Source organism: Protomyctophum bolini (genome assembly GCF_963924005.1).
Source record: "Protomyctophum bolini genome assembly, chromosome: 14".
NCBI classification, from domain to species: domain Eukaryota; kingdom Metazoa; phylum Chordata; class Actinopteri; order Myctophiformes; family Myctophidae; genus Protomyctophum; species Protomyctophum bolini.
The window spans coordinates 41217250-41230867 of record NC_137875.1 but is presented as its reverse complement, the minus strand read 5'-3'; the positions used below and the strand labels follow the sequence as shown (position 1 = coordinate 41230867).

At 41.4% G+C, this 13618-nt stretch overlaps 1 protein-coding gene across 1 annotated transcript; it reads right to left on the bottom strand.

Moving 5' to 3' along the window:
* Positions 1 to 5761: 5761 nt before the first annotated feature.
* On the bottom strand, positions 5762 to 12691 carry myoz1a (myozenin 1a). Its single transcript, XM_080781770.1, has 6 exons — positions 12499 to 12691; positions 10411 to 10497; positions 9752 to 9927; positions 8136 to 8430; positions 7112 to 7256; positions 5762 to 6614 (listed from the first exon to the last, which is right to left on the bottom strand). Exons 2-6 carry the CDS (start codon positions 10493 to 10495, stop codon positions 6383 to 6385), a joined length of 933 nt encoding a protein of 310 aa, XP_080637896.1. The 5' UTR covers positions 10496 to 10497; positions 12499 to 12691; the 3' UTR covers positions 5762 to 6382.
* Positions 12692 to 13618: the final 927 nt, after the last annotated feature.

The window sequence follows — 13618 nt, the reverse complement described above, 5'->3', positions numbered from 1 at the left end:
GGCATACCGGGCATTTTCCCGGTGGGCCGCGACCGTAGGGCCGCCATGATTTTTATTTATTTTTTCACAGGCAGGGCAGGCCAATAGGCGGCAGGCCACCAGGAAAGGCGCGTGCTGCCATTCTGCCAGTGCCATCATGATACTTTCACTGTACCTGTATCAGTGAGTGACAAATAAAACCCTCTACAAAGGGTTGTGTGTAGTTGTCTGTCTGTTTGTATCATTTATGTTGTTCTGTAAAAGTAGTGGAATTAGGGCTTGTTTGTTTGTGTGTGCCGTGACGGAGCGGAGCGGTAGAGTTTCTGCTATCTGCGCGCTGGTTGTGGTGGGCCGGACGGTCTGGGCCAAATTGTTGTCCCACTCCAGCCCTGCCTGTCAGCAGTGGTCCAGGTAGAGAGAAGGAGTTGAGACAAAAAGAATGAGAACTAGAAACAAATCGCTGCAAGCAGCGATAAGGCAGGACCAAGCAGGAAGGCAATAAGCAATAAGAATAATGTGCACAAGAAACATGGAAGACTTAACTTGAGAAAAAGACCATGGAATTGTGACGGGGTCGGTTTTTTATAGTGGGGGGGGGCAGGTAAGGGTTCTTGAAGACTCATACACAGAGTTGTCGGTGCCCAGATTTGAACCCATGACCGTGTGTTGCAAAGGCAAGAGCTCTACCTACCGAGCTAACAAGCAAAATCATTCAGTGCTTTTGTAGCAAGTTGCGCAAGGATAACTAATGATAAGGTGGGTATAAAGATTTATGAATTGACTGCATATATAAACCAGAAAATATACTAGATTCGGATGAGGAGCTCAATGAGTGAAAACTAATGAAATGAGTCTGAAACGGGGATTAAAAGGTTAACTGAAACATTATTATTAAACTTCGGAGAAAACAAACGGCTTTGAACGTTCATGAAAAACAAACATAATAATTCAAAATCGTGGGTGATCCAGAGGTCGGAGTTCAAAAGTGAGAGCACGACACTTGTTCGGCATGATGTGTGTCGAGGTTTCATTGCTGACTTAACGTTTCATGAGCTATGCGTGGTCAAAGTTTGCATTTTCAATATAGCGCCACCCTTTGGCCAATGGTCGTGGGCTTCGCATCCTCACCGTTTGGCATGGCCCTCTACCATATCTGCAAAAAAAAAAAAAACTACAAAAACAATAAAGGACCAAGTCCTTTCAGGACTGCTTGGTCCTTTAAATAGGTGTTTAAATAGTTGAAGTGAAGACGTTGTATGCTACTTATTGTACGCTCTTCTTCTGGGTCCTCATGTTCAGTAACCCCCTCTGTAAAGAGGGAGTCCGAGGCTGCAATAATAACATGGCACCCTCCTCTTGATAATCGGCATAGTATGATTATTGTTCCCATATTGTTCCCACATAAGCAGCAGCATAGATCGGTAGGAGGAGCACAAGGCTGCAGGTTGAGCAGAAAGGCCTTAATCTGAGAAAAGAACTCATAGGCCAATGTCATGTCCACTTTGTGAGACAAGGGCTCATCTTCGTGTTCCGTATACGTCTCCTCCTGGTGTCTGTGTAGTGTGTACCATATTGGTAGCTCACGCACACAGGTCACGGGTGACTATGTTGATATTACGTTTCGACCTACAGTAAGCGCGTGCCCACAATGTACAGTGTGTATCCGGGTGTTAAAAACACTGCCCTCTGCCGTTCAGGAGGTATGAAATATACATTTTATTTTTCATCAGGGCAAATTATTTCACACTTGGTTGGGGCCAGACTTTGTGGATAAATAAAAATGTGTTTAAAAACAAACAAAAAACGACACACATCTTACAAATTGGGGATAAATGAGAGATATACATATTGCCGTGATGGTGGCAGTGTAGATGGCACCAAACTAGCTGCAGATCTTGCTGCAAAAGAAACACATGCACGCACGCACGCACGTGCACACATACATGTTCAGATCAATAGACTGATGACCCATCAGAGGGACTATAGTTTTGTACATGGTAGCACAAGGTTTAGTTACTAGCCTTCTATACCACCTCCAGGAGCTGGAGTGTTAAACTAATGCATTGTTAATCGGGATCCCTGGCTCTTGCTCTTGAGCAGACTCACATCATTTTTGCAGAAAAAACAGAGAACGTTTACTCGTCCACTTGGCTTACTGTAACGCCTGGACAATGAAAACATATTTGTTATAGTAGCCCACAGTGGCTATAAAAAAGTGTTTTATGACTTGGCCTATATTCTATCGACTGGAAAGTCTTACAGCACTATAAAACATATTGGATATTGGCTTATTTAAATGAAACACAATTAGCTATAAGTCAAGTCACTATAGTCTTTGATTGATTGATTGAAATATTTATTAACAGTTTGCAGAATTACATTACTACATTTCAAGCACAAACTCAATACAAAGACTGTTAACTGTGAGTGGACGACCCAATTAAGCATTACACTTGTTTACAAGAGGGTCCACCATGTTCAATTCATCAAAACATTTAGAGACGTGCAAATAGACACTTCTATATAGTCGGATTAGTCGCTGTACAAAGAGTCGGATTGTACTGAATTTATGAGCTGTGAATCCACAAATTGTCCCCCAAGAGCGTCGCAGTCCCGCCCCCTCGAGAGACCCGGAAAATAAATCGCCGTTCATTTTCCTCATATAGACTTTTCAGAAAGTATTTATTTAAAGACGTTTACGCCGCGGACAAAGCCAACTCGGATCGTGACAAATCATGACAATAAACACAATGTTTTGGGCCAAAGAAATCATTAGAAAGTAGGAAAAAAACGGCAGGTTACAACACTTTTGTTGTTGTTTTTCTTCTTATAAATTATTTGATCTGCCCAAAACATTGTGTTCATTGTCATGATTTGTCACGATCCGAGTTGGCTTTGTCCGCGGCGTAACCGTCTTTAAATAAATACTTTAGGAAAAGCCTATGGAGAAAATGAATGGAAAATCATTTCCTGGGCCACTCGTTGTTCTGAACTGCGACTCTTCTGGAGACCGACACCCGAACATTCTCTACAGAATATATTAAAAGAGTCAAACACACCACAAAAGAATAAAAGAATGCAATAGAAATAATACAATCTTTACCTAAACATCCTTGTAATTCTATACGGACCGAAAGCCCTGATATAGGCTATAACCCCTTGGAGAAACAATTTAAATGTATTTTTAAATTCTGTCACCTAGCTATGCCAGCCTATGGGCCGTTTGCACCAAGAAAGATTAAATAAAGTTTAGTTTAGTGTTAATCAGGGATTTGTTGATCAAGGATTAATTTTAATTCGAGTTGTGTTGCACCACTTAATTTTAAGCATTGCTCAACAGATCTGTGATTAAATCCTTAACCTGTGATTAAAATCCATTAAACTGTGATTAAAACTTTAAACTGTGATTAATTCATGGATTAAACTTTGTTGTGTGTCCGCCATCTTGGTTTTGCGCTGTAAATAAACAGCAGCAGTCGTGAGCATCATTAGCATTACTATTTCATTCATATTTGAGAATGTTTAAATTATAGTGCCTGCAGCAAAAATATATATAATAATAAAAGTCGTCTCGCTCGCTAAAAAAAACAACAGACGTATGGTCACTCCGTGGTGCGTGGTAGGTTTATAGATCTGTTCCGTCGATCACACACACCACCACTTCCTCCGATAGTTTCCCAAACAACAAACATGTAGAGGTATATATGCTTCCATGTTGTTTTCAATTAAACCTCCTCTCCTGCTGGTTTAGAATTAATCCCTTATTGATACTTAAATCAAAGTTTAAAGTAGTGGTGCAACAGGATTGACATTAATCCAGGTTTACTGTGAAAATTAAAACCAAGATTAAAAAAACAAAACCAAGATTAAAAGGATGGTTTAAAACTAAACCGGATTAGTGAAAACTATGTTTAAAGTTTGGTGCAACTGGATTAATAGATAAACCTTGATTTAAACCAGATTAAGGCTTAATCTTTCTTGGTGCAAATGGCCCTATGTCTGCTATTTTATTTATTCTACAGTGGCATCAAAGACAAAAATGTCATGCTCCATTATAAAGTGAGTGGGATAACCCTGTTTTTCATTTGCACTGTTTTTAAGTTCTTTATTAAGTGAGTTTACTGTTAACCTGACTCCGCCAGATGGTGGCGGTATTGAATCATAAGTTCACAACACTGTGTTGCAAATAATATACACAGCAATTAAGTCCCCTCCCTTCCACTTGCATTGAGTGTTGTTGGAAATGCTAGGATTAAACATCCTCTAAAGCCCTAACCTAACCACACCACAGGGTCGCCATGCAACTCCTTGCGACATACAACTCCTTGCGACTTCTTGCAAACATTCCAAATGGCATGTTGCGTTGTTGCAAGGAGTTGCATTGGTGTGGTTTGTTTTGTTGCAAGGAGTCGCAGCGGTGTGGTTTGGGCCTTAGAAAACTGTTATTAAGTATTAAGTATTCAAGCATTGGTTGAAAACTTTATTAACAGTTTGCAAAGTTTGCCAAGGCCTCGATCATTCACACGTACCAAACACCAAAGAAGCAATGTTTGGTCGTTTTTTTTATTTTTTTTGGGCCACCACAATGCTTTTCCAATGGGAGTCACAACATGGTTTGACCAAACATTTTGTGTTTGATTGCTGATTGCTGGTGGTGTTCTGCCCCCCCCCCCCCCCCCTCATCAAACACAAACGTTTGATCAAACCATGTGACTCCCATTGGAAAAGCATTGTGGTGGCCCCCCCCAAAAAAACCGACCAAACATTCACTTGATTGGTGTTTGGTTCATGTAACTCGTGTGTCACTCCGAAGCCCATATAGACTCCAATGCATATTCCGTAAACCTCCGGTTCAGTCCTTTGTCTTTCTCTCTCTCTCTTCGCCAGTAGAAGTCTATGTAGAAGAGCCACCATTGGACTGGCCCCATGAAGTGAACGGAGTTGTCGTGACTCTTAAGGCCCCTTTTCCACCGGTTGGAACCGGTGGGAACCGGTTCAGTTATTTTTGTTTTTTAGTCCATGAGCCAGCTAGAGCTCCAAAATTGAATCATTAATTATGAATTGAGTGGAGCAAAACCATACCTATATTAGATTGTTATCACCATTAAACTTCCTCAATTGAGTACTTGCACGAAGACAATGATTTATTGTATTACAAATTTAACATTTTTAAATTATGCAAATGAGGCATTATGTAGGAAAATATGGCAAATAATCGAAAATATGAAAAAGCTACTGCTAGTACTGTGGAAGGGTTATTATGTATTAATTTACTTGTATTGATCCTATAAACAATTTAATATAGGGTATATAGTTTTCCCACCAATTTTTGAGCTCTGGCTCATGGACTAAAAACCAAAAAGAACTGAACCGGTTCCCATTGGAAAAGGGGCCTTAGAAGCAGTAACTAAATTGCATGTCTACAGTACATTATGTTTATATGGCATACTGGCTGATCACTTTGCACCTTGCTGACTTTTTAGATGAGTTGTGGTGTACAGTAATTTATAGGCTACCACCACCAAGCAACTTACCAAAGAAATTATGCTCTTTTCCTATATTCAGAAAGCTCTCTCTCTCACCCCTTACACACACACAAGCACGCACGCAAGCACGCACGCACGCACGCACGCACACGCACGCACGCACGCACACACACACACACACACACACACACACACACACACACACACACACACACACACACACACACACACACACACACACACAGTATATAGTCTATAGTCAGCCATACAATTAGGAATAGGAATAGGAATACAACTATTTGAAATAGTTTATTGTGGAAGAACTGGGTGATACAGTGGACTAATGTACCAGTCAGTAAAGTTTCAGTTGAATTGAAAACATTGCCTGTCATTCTGCAACTGAGTAACCAAAAGGTCATGATAGGCATTCTGAAGAGGGATGTACAGTCACAGTCGTAAGGGTACAAAGGTCACCAGTGTCAAAAGGCCTTAACAACAACAACAAAAGTCATTGATAAATAACAGTTGTGCGCTACAGAGCAAAAGCTATTATGGAACAAGCTGTCATCAAGACTGCATGCATGACAAAACGACTTAAATCTCTCCTACTCATTTTTCACTTACTTTCCTTCACAAAAGCACAACTCCTAACCAGCAGGAAAACTTATTTTCCTGCTTAACAACAAAATATCGGGACAATTTGTTTTTGGTTTGTTTCATGCACAGTCTGTCATCCACATTGATAGCTTTATATCTCCTTTATCTCAACAGCAGCCTATAGTTGTCTGACAGAACTTTAAGCTCTTCTATTGTCGTGTACATGTATCACAGTTAAGCCTGATTTATACTTCGTCGTAAGACGTGTTGCTCGCCGAAGGATCTAGTACGGCGTGTAGATGAATCATTATGTTTGGTCATCACAGCTCGTCGGTCTCTCCATCGAAGGGCACGGCGTCTGTCTCCATGTGGATGCTGTTAGGCTCGTTCATTCCCACCCAGCCAATGGGAGTGCGGTTGAAGGAAGGCCGACAGCGAATCTCACTCTGGTACACTGTGGGCTCCTCAGGCTCTTTGCTTGCCTCGACGTCTGGCAGCTGGAATTTCAGGAGCTGGTTGGCTTTCTCGTAGCCTCCAAAAGGCACGGCAGTCCTAACAGAGGAATGGACATTAATGAAGCAATATTACACGAGAGGGTGTTGTTTAACGTGATTATTGCCACGACAGTGATGTGGTCAGGAACGAGACGAAGTCGAGTTACCCTTAAAACTAAGAAAATCGCTGGAAAAAAAAGAAAAAATGTAATGACAGATGTAGTCACTACGACCACAAATGTCCCAAGAAACTAGCTAGCCTAGCCACCGAGTTTACTAGCGCTCTGGGAAAACAGAGTGGCTGAATTCTTTCGTTTTGATTAGGTGGTGAACAGTGCTGGTTTCATCCACGGCTAGAAACCGTTTCAACCAATCAGATTGCTTCCTCGAAACGACCTGTTGTAGAATAACAAAGAAACACTTTCAACCCGGTGTCCCTATTTTGAGCATGTCATTTGAGGCAAACTTATTATATAAACATTGCAAGTTTTTATTTTTTAAATATATATGTCTTTATTTTATTTCAAATTCATTTTTGTGCGTAAATAGTAATACCTGTTGAAACTTTTGAACAGGCGCAGATCCTCTTTAGCATCAGGGATACTCATTGCAGTTTTCAGAGTAGCTGTCAGAGCCTCGTCACCCTTCATGGCCTTCTCCCAGGGAGACATGTACATCTTCACGTGAAGCTCTGTCCCACCTGTGCATAATCCCATCAATGTTAATATTAACACATATAAACAACGTGGTTTATAGCTGAGTTTGAATTTGTAGCTGAAAAAACAAAGAGGCAAGAGTGCAGTTATGACGACGACAGACAAATCCTATATAGCTTCTGCATTGACAGTGAATAATGGACCCATTCTTAGGACACTATGACAGTACAGAGTACAAACACACATTTTAATCATTTTAATCTAACTGAGAGTGTACAAATTGCAAAACTACAAATGTAACAAAATGGAAATTAGCAATGGGGATTTTACAGATTCAGAGCTGTAAGCCCTATATACTTTCAAATAATTTCATTTCATACTGTATGTAAAATATAAATACATCTATGTGCCCATGAGATCATGCAGCCACTAATTCAATGTCAACGGATCAACTCCAAAATGTTTTAATTGCCTCATGCCATTATACATTCAAGTCTTGATGCTCTGAATCCAAGCTTATAGGGAGACAGATGTATATAGTAGTATTAACTGTCCAAGATCACAGGAACAGCACAATGTAAATTAAATTCTGCTTTAGGCTTCAATCTGGAACTGGGAAATATCATGGCTTATAGAGCACAACAAGAATGGATTTCAAAGATGTGGATTGATTGATTATAGTTATTAAAGTGTATTTCTGGAGTGATCTCTCCAGATCATATGCCTAGTCGGATCAAATTAATGGTTGCTACAAAAAACCCCAAATAATAACACAAATAAAGTGTGACAATTAGCCTAAGTTATCCTGTTGCCCTGTGAACCTTGATTGCAAGTATAGACCAGACAACAGAATGCTGTACATCTTTTAAAAACGTGATTTGAAATAACACTGTTCCTGCAAAAAGTAAACCGATCGGACTTACCTTTAAGCGGAGTCCACTCGCCTCCAGCTCCACTTCCGCCATGCCCACCAGGACCTCCTGAACCTGTTACTCCACCACCTGCCCCACTGGCCCCTCCAGCCCCCCCCGGCCCCCCTTCCCCTCCGGCCAACCCGGCGCCCGCTCCTTTGCTTCCAGGCTTTGGTGGGACCACAGGAGCCCCTCCCCCCACTCCTCCTCCTCCTCCTCCTCCGGCTCCACCAGCATTGCACAGAAGGTTCCCCCCGACGTCCATCATCAGACCTCCAAGACTGGGCACAAACTTCTGGAAGTTCTCCTGAAAACAAACAGTCATATCAGAACGGGGGGAACTGCTTGCCAGGTATATATATGCCAGGTGGGAAAATACAGCGTGCAACGCAATTTAATCAGCACTTGATATTATAAAAGTTCATTTACACGCTACCATTTTCCTTTTGAAACATGAACTTCATGTTTTTCCACATAATAAAAATGACATATATTTTGATGGTTTTGTGATTTTGATTGACTGAAATATTTATTAACAGTTTGCAGAATTACAGTACATTTCAAGCACAAACTCAATACAAAGACTGTTAACTGTGAGTGGACGACCCAATTAAGCATTACACTTGTTTACAAGAGGGTCCACCATGTTCAATTCATCAAAGAATTGTGTCAAATTCCGTATTAATTAATAGTTTTATGTTTCCAACAGCCAGGAAAAAAGAGGTTGATGTGTTTTTTTTTATATTACTCCTCCAGATTACTAAATATCTCTATAGTCATGTGCTCATGTCGGATCTGTCCGATATTTCATATTCCATCCTAATTGGCTAATATTGGCTCTCAAAGTTTGCAGGATTGGCCCGTTTTGAACAAAAAGCATCAAATCATGAACGCAATTTACGTGAAATCTTGCACAGACTTTCCTACTAGGCTGAGGAATATATCCCACCCTTTTCACATTGGCCTGTTATAGCGCCACCAACAGGTGGATTTTTGCAAAACACATTTTTGGAACAAAATGCCTCAAATCATCCAATTGCCATCAAAGGCGTTAGAAGAAATGGCACCCTTTTCACATTGGCCTATTATAGCGCCACCAGGAGGCCACAACCTGACCTGGCCTGGTGGAGACCTGAGCCCCGAGGGGCACTTTTTCTAGTTTATTGTGATATGGCTCTGCCTTTGGCACATTGGGCATAACGCATTGATATATTTAGTAAATGGATTCCCTTGGCCAAGTTGGAGCTCACAGACAATCGGCAAAGCATTTGTCAGTTTGTGGGTTGGATACCACCATAAACCCTGTGTTTCTATGGAAGCATATGTATTACGTTGATTGATTGTGAATGGATGTAGGCTAACAAGGTTATATCACAATGCATCAGTGAATTTGGAAAAGGAGAACCAAACACAGCTGTGTCAAACACATCGACTACACTGAAATTGAAAAGGTTGCACAGTTAAACAAAAACGACAATTTAGTGATGCACTGGATTGGATCTTGACCTGTAAGATTCCTACCATAATACAATACTCCTCAGACTCATAAGAAGTTCACTGCATACATTTCAGGAACCCTGATAATGTTCTTCCGTAAATATTTTTTCATTCAAGTCTAAGGTTCTTACCATAGACTCACTGCTGAAAAGGTCTGGGTTGTTCTCATAGATGAACTTCTCCACCCTGATTTGTCTCATCTTAAACATCTTTGAGCCACGGTTCTTCTGGAGGGACAGCTCTTCCAGCATGATGTCTTTGGGAGTCCTGACCTTTATTCCCAGGTCCAACTCCTCTGGCTCTTGTTCTGGTGAACAGGTGAAATGATTTATTCGTCTTATGCAATGATAAACAAAGGTTCTTTAATTCAGTAATCGGATATCATGATATTACCACATTTCAATTGGACAGACAGAAATATGTCATTTAAAATGTGCTAGTGAACAAAGTATGTACAGTGAAGGTACATTTTCCTGGTTGCCACTTGCCAGGTTATATATCACAGGCTATTACTGTTACTTATTAGGATGCATGCTTCAGGATGTTTCTTAACCAACAACCTCAGGTTCATATTTAGATTTGACGATGATGATATTAAAGCGCTCACTGCTGAGGTGAGTATTGTTTTTTGACACCCACAGTGCATGCTCATGACTTTATTCTCTCTAGTTTACTTAAACACACAAATGATCTATCATGCTATTTTTACTGGTTTCGCAGACATTTTGTCGTAGAATATTATTCTAACATGTACACATATGTGTTTAAGAGGTAAGTACCTAAGCCTTACCATCCTGACTTATAAGGGATAGGTCAGTAACGATTTTCGCGGGCTTTTTCCGCTTGTTTGGTGGTGCAGGTGTTCCCAGAGGCATCTCTAGAGAGAAGGAGGAAAAATAGAACATTGTTGACACAGTGATAGTCAGCAGTGTTTGTCACCTGACCAGATAAAAAACACCAAAATATATCCTGAAAATGCACCTTAAAATAGTATTCACGGGATTCTATATATTCTAAATCCAAAAAAAAAAGAAAAAAAAGAGATGAGATTGTGACACAGTAACAATTCCGTTTTGGTTTTCTATTTATGAGTTTTTGGCCACTGCCGTGAAACAACATAATAGTTCAAAATGTTAACATATCAAAAAGAGTTGATGAAATGAGTCTTCAAAAGTCAACTATTGAGTTTTATGAAGTTGTTGCCTCAAAGTATTGAGTGAATGAAAACATTGGCATCTAGATTATTTCTATTTCGTTTTTTTTTCTTTTCTATTTTCTATAGTTCAATTCAACTTCCCCTATACGGGGACATTCTAGTCCCAGGTTTGTCTGAAATCGGTAAAGAGAAATAATAATTGTGGAAACCATTCCACCCAAAGTGTTATACCCGTCCAACCTTGAATTGAAATGACAGAACACAAACCTAGAAGGACATGATCAGGCAGACAGCATCATCCCCCCCCCCCCCCAGCTCCTTTTTCAAGTTCAAGGTTCATGTGTCAGTGCCCTCAGATTCCCTGCATTCTCCAGCCAAACAGATGTCTGGTCTGACTGAAACATATAGCCCATATAGCAACTTGCGTTTGGCTTGGAGACATCAGATACTGTACACACGCTCGGTGCATGTAAACACAACAGCTCGACTACGGTGACATTCAGACTTTTGAATCATAGAAATACAGTTTGGGTAATTCTCTGATCTTCCTATGCCGTTTTGGATGACAAGGAAAAATGGAAAAATATACAGTATATATCATTCCTTCCTCATTCAAGGACGACTGTTGATGATGTGTATAACATAGGCAAGGCACCCCTTCATGTGTAACAACAACATGGCCGTGGCATGCGGCTATACCTCAAGCTTGCGCCTAACTCTTTTATGAATTCAAAGCTTTTGCTGAAAAAGACAAGTCATGGACCTGGCTGTCATGGGCAAAACACAAACCTAATGATTACACTAAGGAATCTGGAAGATGTTTACAGGTGCCCCTGCATGTCTTGAGGTTACAGTTAGGGGATTACCTCACCTGCTTATAATCACACTGAGTCCTATATCTATACCCACGTGACCATTGAGCCTTCAGCTCCCAAGGAGTATCTTAAAGTCAATTGGCAAAACATCACATCACATCTAACTGGCTGTAACTCAATCCACTGTAGCTATTTTTAAATGCCATTTTCAGCCAAGACATTTTTGCGCCAGTGGCCTATCGGATGGGCTCGACACAACTCATAAGGACACAATGCATGCACGCCAGTTGTCAAAAAAACTCGAATGGAATTTCTTGAATCTCTCTCTAAATCTTTCAGTTAGGATTTAGGTTATAGTTGATGTTAGAGTGATTTTTTCATTTCCCTAAAATAATCAGAAGCTGTCCGTCCGTCCGTCCGTCCCCCGTCCCCCTGCTCCCCTCCCTCACTCCGTCTAGAATTCAAGCCAGGGTTTGGTAACTCCTTATAAATCTTCGCTGCATGCATGGGGAGTGGTCAGCACATTCTCCCATTCCTTCTGGTCATTTTAAGACTTACTGAGGAACTCTCAAAGGAGGAAAAGGAGCTTCTATATAGCACCATTTCTCTGCACTGGTTGACGGCATCAAAAAATCCTTTATAGTCCTACAAAATTAATAAGTCAACAACTTGCTTCAACTCTTTCAGATCCTCTTCCATTAACTTAATAAATCCCAAGAGCAGTTGCACAGTTCCTATCCAGCAGATAACTAAGTACTGTATTATGTCCAAAGGCTGTAACACAGTATTACCTTTTCCCTAATAACATTAGGCTGAAGCAGCCAGCCTTTTGGTTATAGATTCCAAGCGGTCTGATGGTTAGTAAAAATCACTGAGACACACTTGATGGGTTGCAGATCCAACTCACCGGGTTTTTTGGTGTAATCCTTGGTGAGAGAAATGGACCTATATAAATACCAAAAAGGCAGAATCGGAGACCTTAAAGGTTTCGTGATCTCGATCACAGTATTAATACAAATCCCCACGGTGCCAATGCTGACCCTATGGCTGAGCCCAGATCCCAGGGAGTGCAAAAACCCACCCTTTGCTTGGATGGCTGATCTTCCACAGGGTGGGGAGAGGGGAGGGGGTGGGTGGGTGGGGGGGGTAGTGTGGGGGGGTAACGGGCAGCCACGGGGAGGGGAGGGGAGGGGAGGAGGGTGTGAGGTATTAGGAGTTCCAGTCGGTGGGTGCGTGGTGGTGGTGGTGGTGGTGGTGGGGAGGGGAGAAATCTCTGCTGGCTGCAGGCATAAAGTGCTGATGGGGGATATTTAAGAGAGCAAAATTATTCTCGCAGATGCTTCAGAGGGCCTATCTTTAGTAGCTGACGGGAGGGGGGAATCTCATGGAGTCTCATATAGCCTCAAAGGACTCTGGGGAGTGTTTGAGGTGTACAGAAAGACAGAGGGTGGCGGGTGGCGGGGGGGGGGGGGGGGGGGGGGGGGGGGCGAGCCTTTATACCCTGTCATTCATTGCCTCCAATTTCTTCAGCTCCTCCTATAAGGACCCTTGCCTTGGACATGATGGACAAACAGAAACAGTTCTGAGTCAGGTCAAGTGTATAGGCGTAGTAGGATACTATAGAATATGGTCAGCTACTAAAAAATACAAGCCTATACAAGGCCCGTTTTGACCTGGGAACGATTCTGCAAATGTCTTCTAAATCCCTTGAAAAAGCTATATATGTTTTTCTATGTCAGTCGTTCTCAAACACTTTCATGTCACTTTTCACGATTCTTCAAAAATAGCAGACCTATACAAGCTCGTAGCGCGCCACTCGGTGGCACGCTACATGAGCTTGTAGATCTGCTATTTTTCAATAGCTAAAGCATTACATAATGCAACTCCAAAAGGGGTTCCTGCCCAAACTGTACTAGTAGTCACCTAGATAGTGCATAAGCTACATCAGGGGTATTCAACTGGTGGCCTGCGGGTTCTTCAGAGAGCTAATGAAAGTTACAGATATGGTGTGTGCGATATGAAGTGTG

Excerpts from the sequence above, each read along its gene's own strand:
- myoz1a (XM_080781770.1), bottom strand. The coding sequence starts at position 10,495 with ATGCCTCTGGGAACACCTGCACCACCAAACAAGCGGAAAAAGCCCGCG. Across the intron at positions 9,928-10,410 it reads ATCCCTTATAAGTCAGGATG|AACAAGAGCCAGAGGAGTTG; the intron begins GTAAGGCTTAGG and ends CCTGTTCACCAG. Across the intron at positions 6,615-7,111 it reads CTGTTCAAAAGTTTCAACAG|GACTGCCGTGCCTTTTGGAG; the intron begins GTATTACTATTT and ends TTCCTCTGTTAG.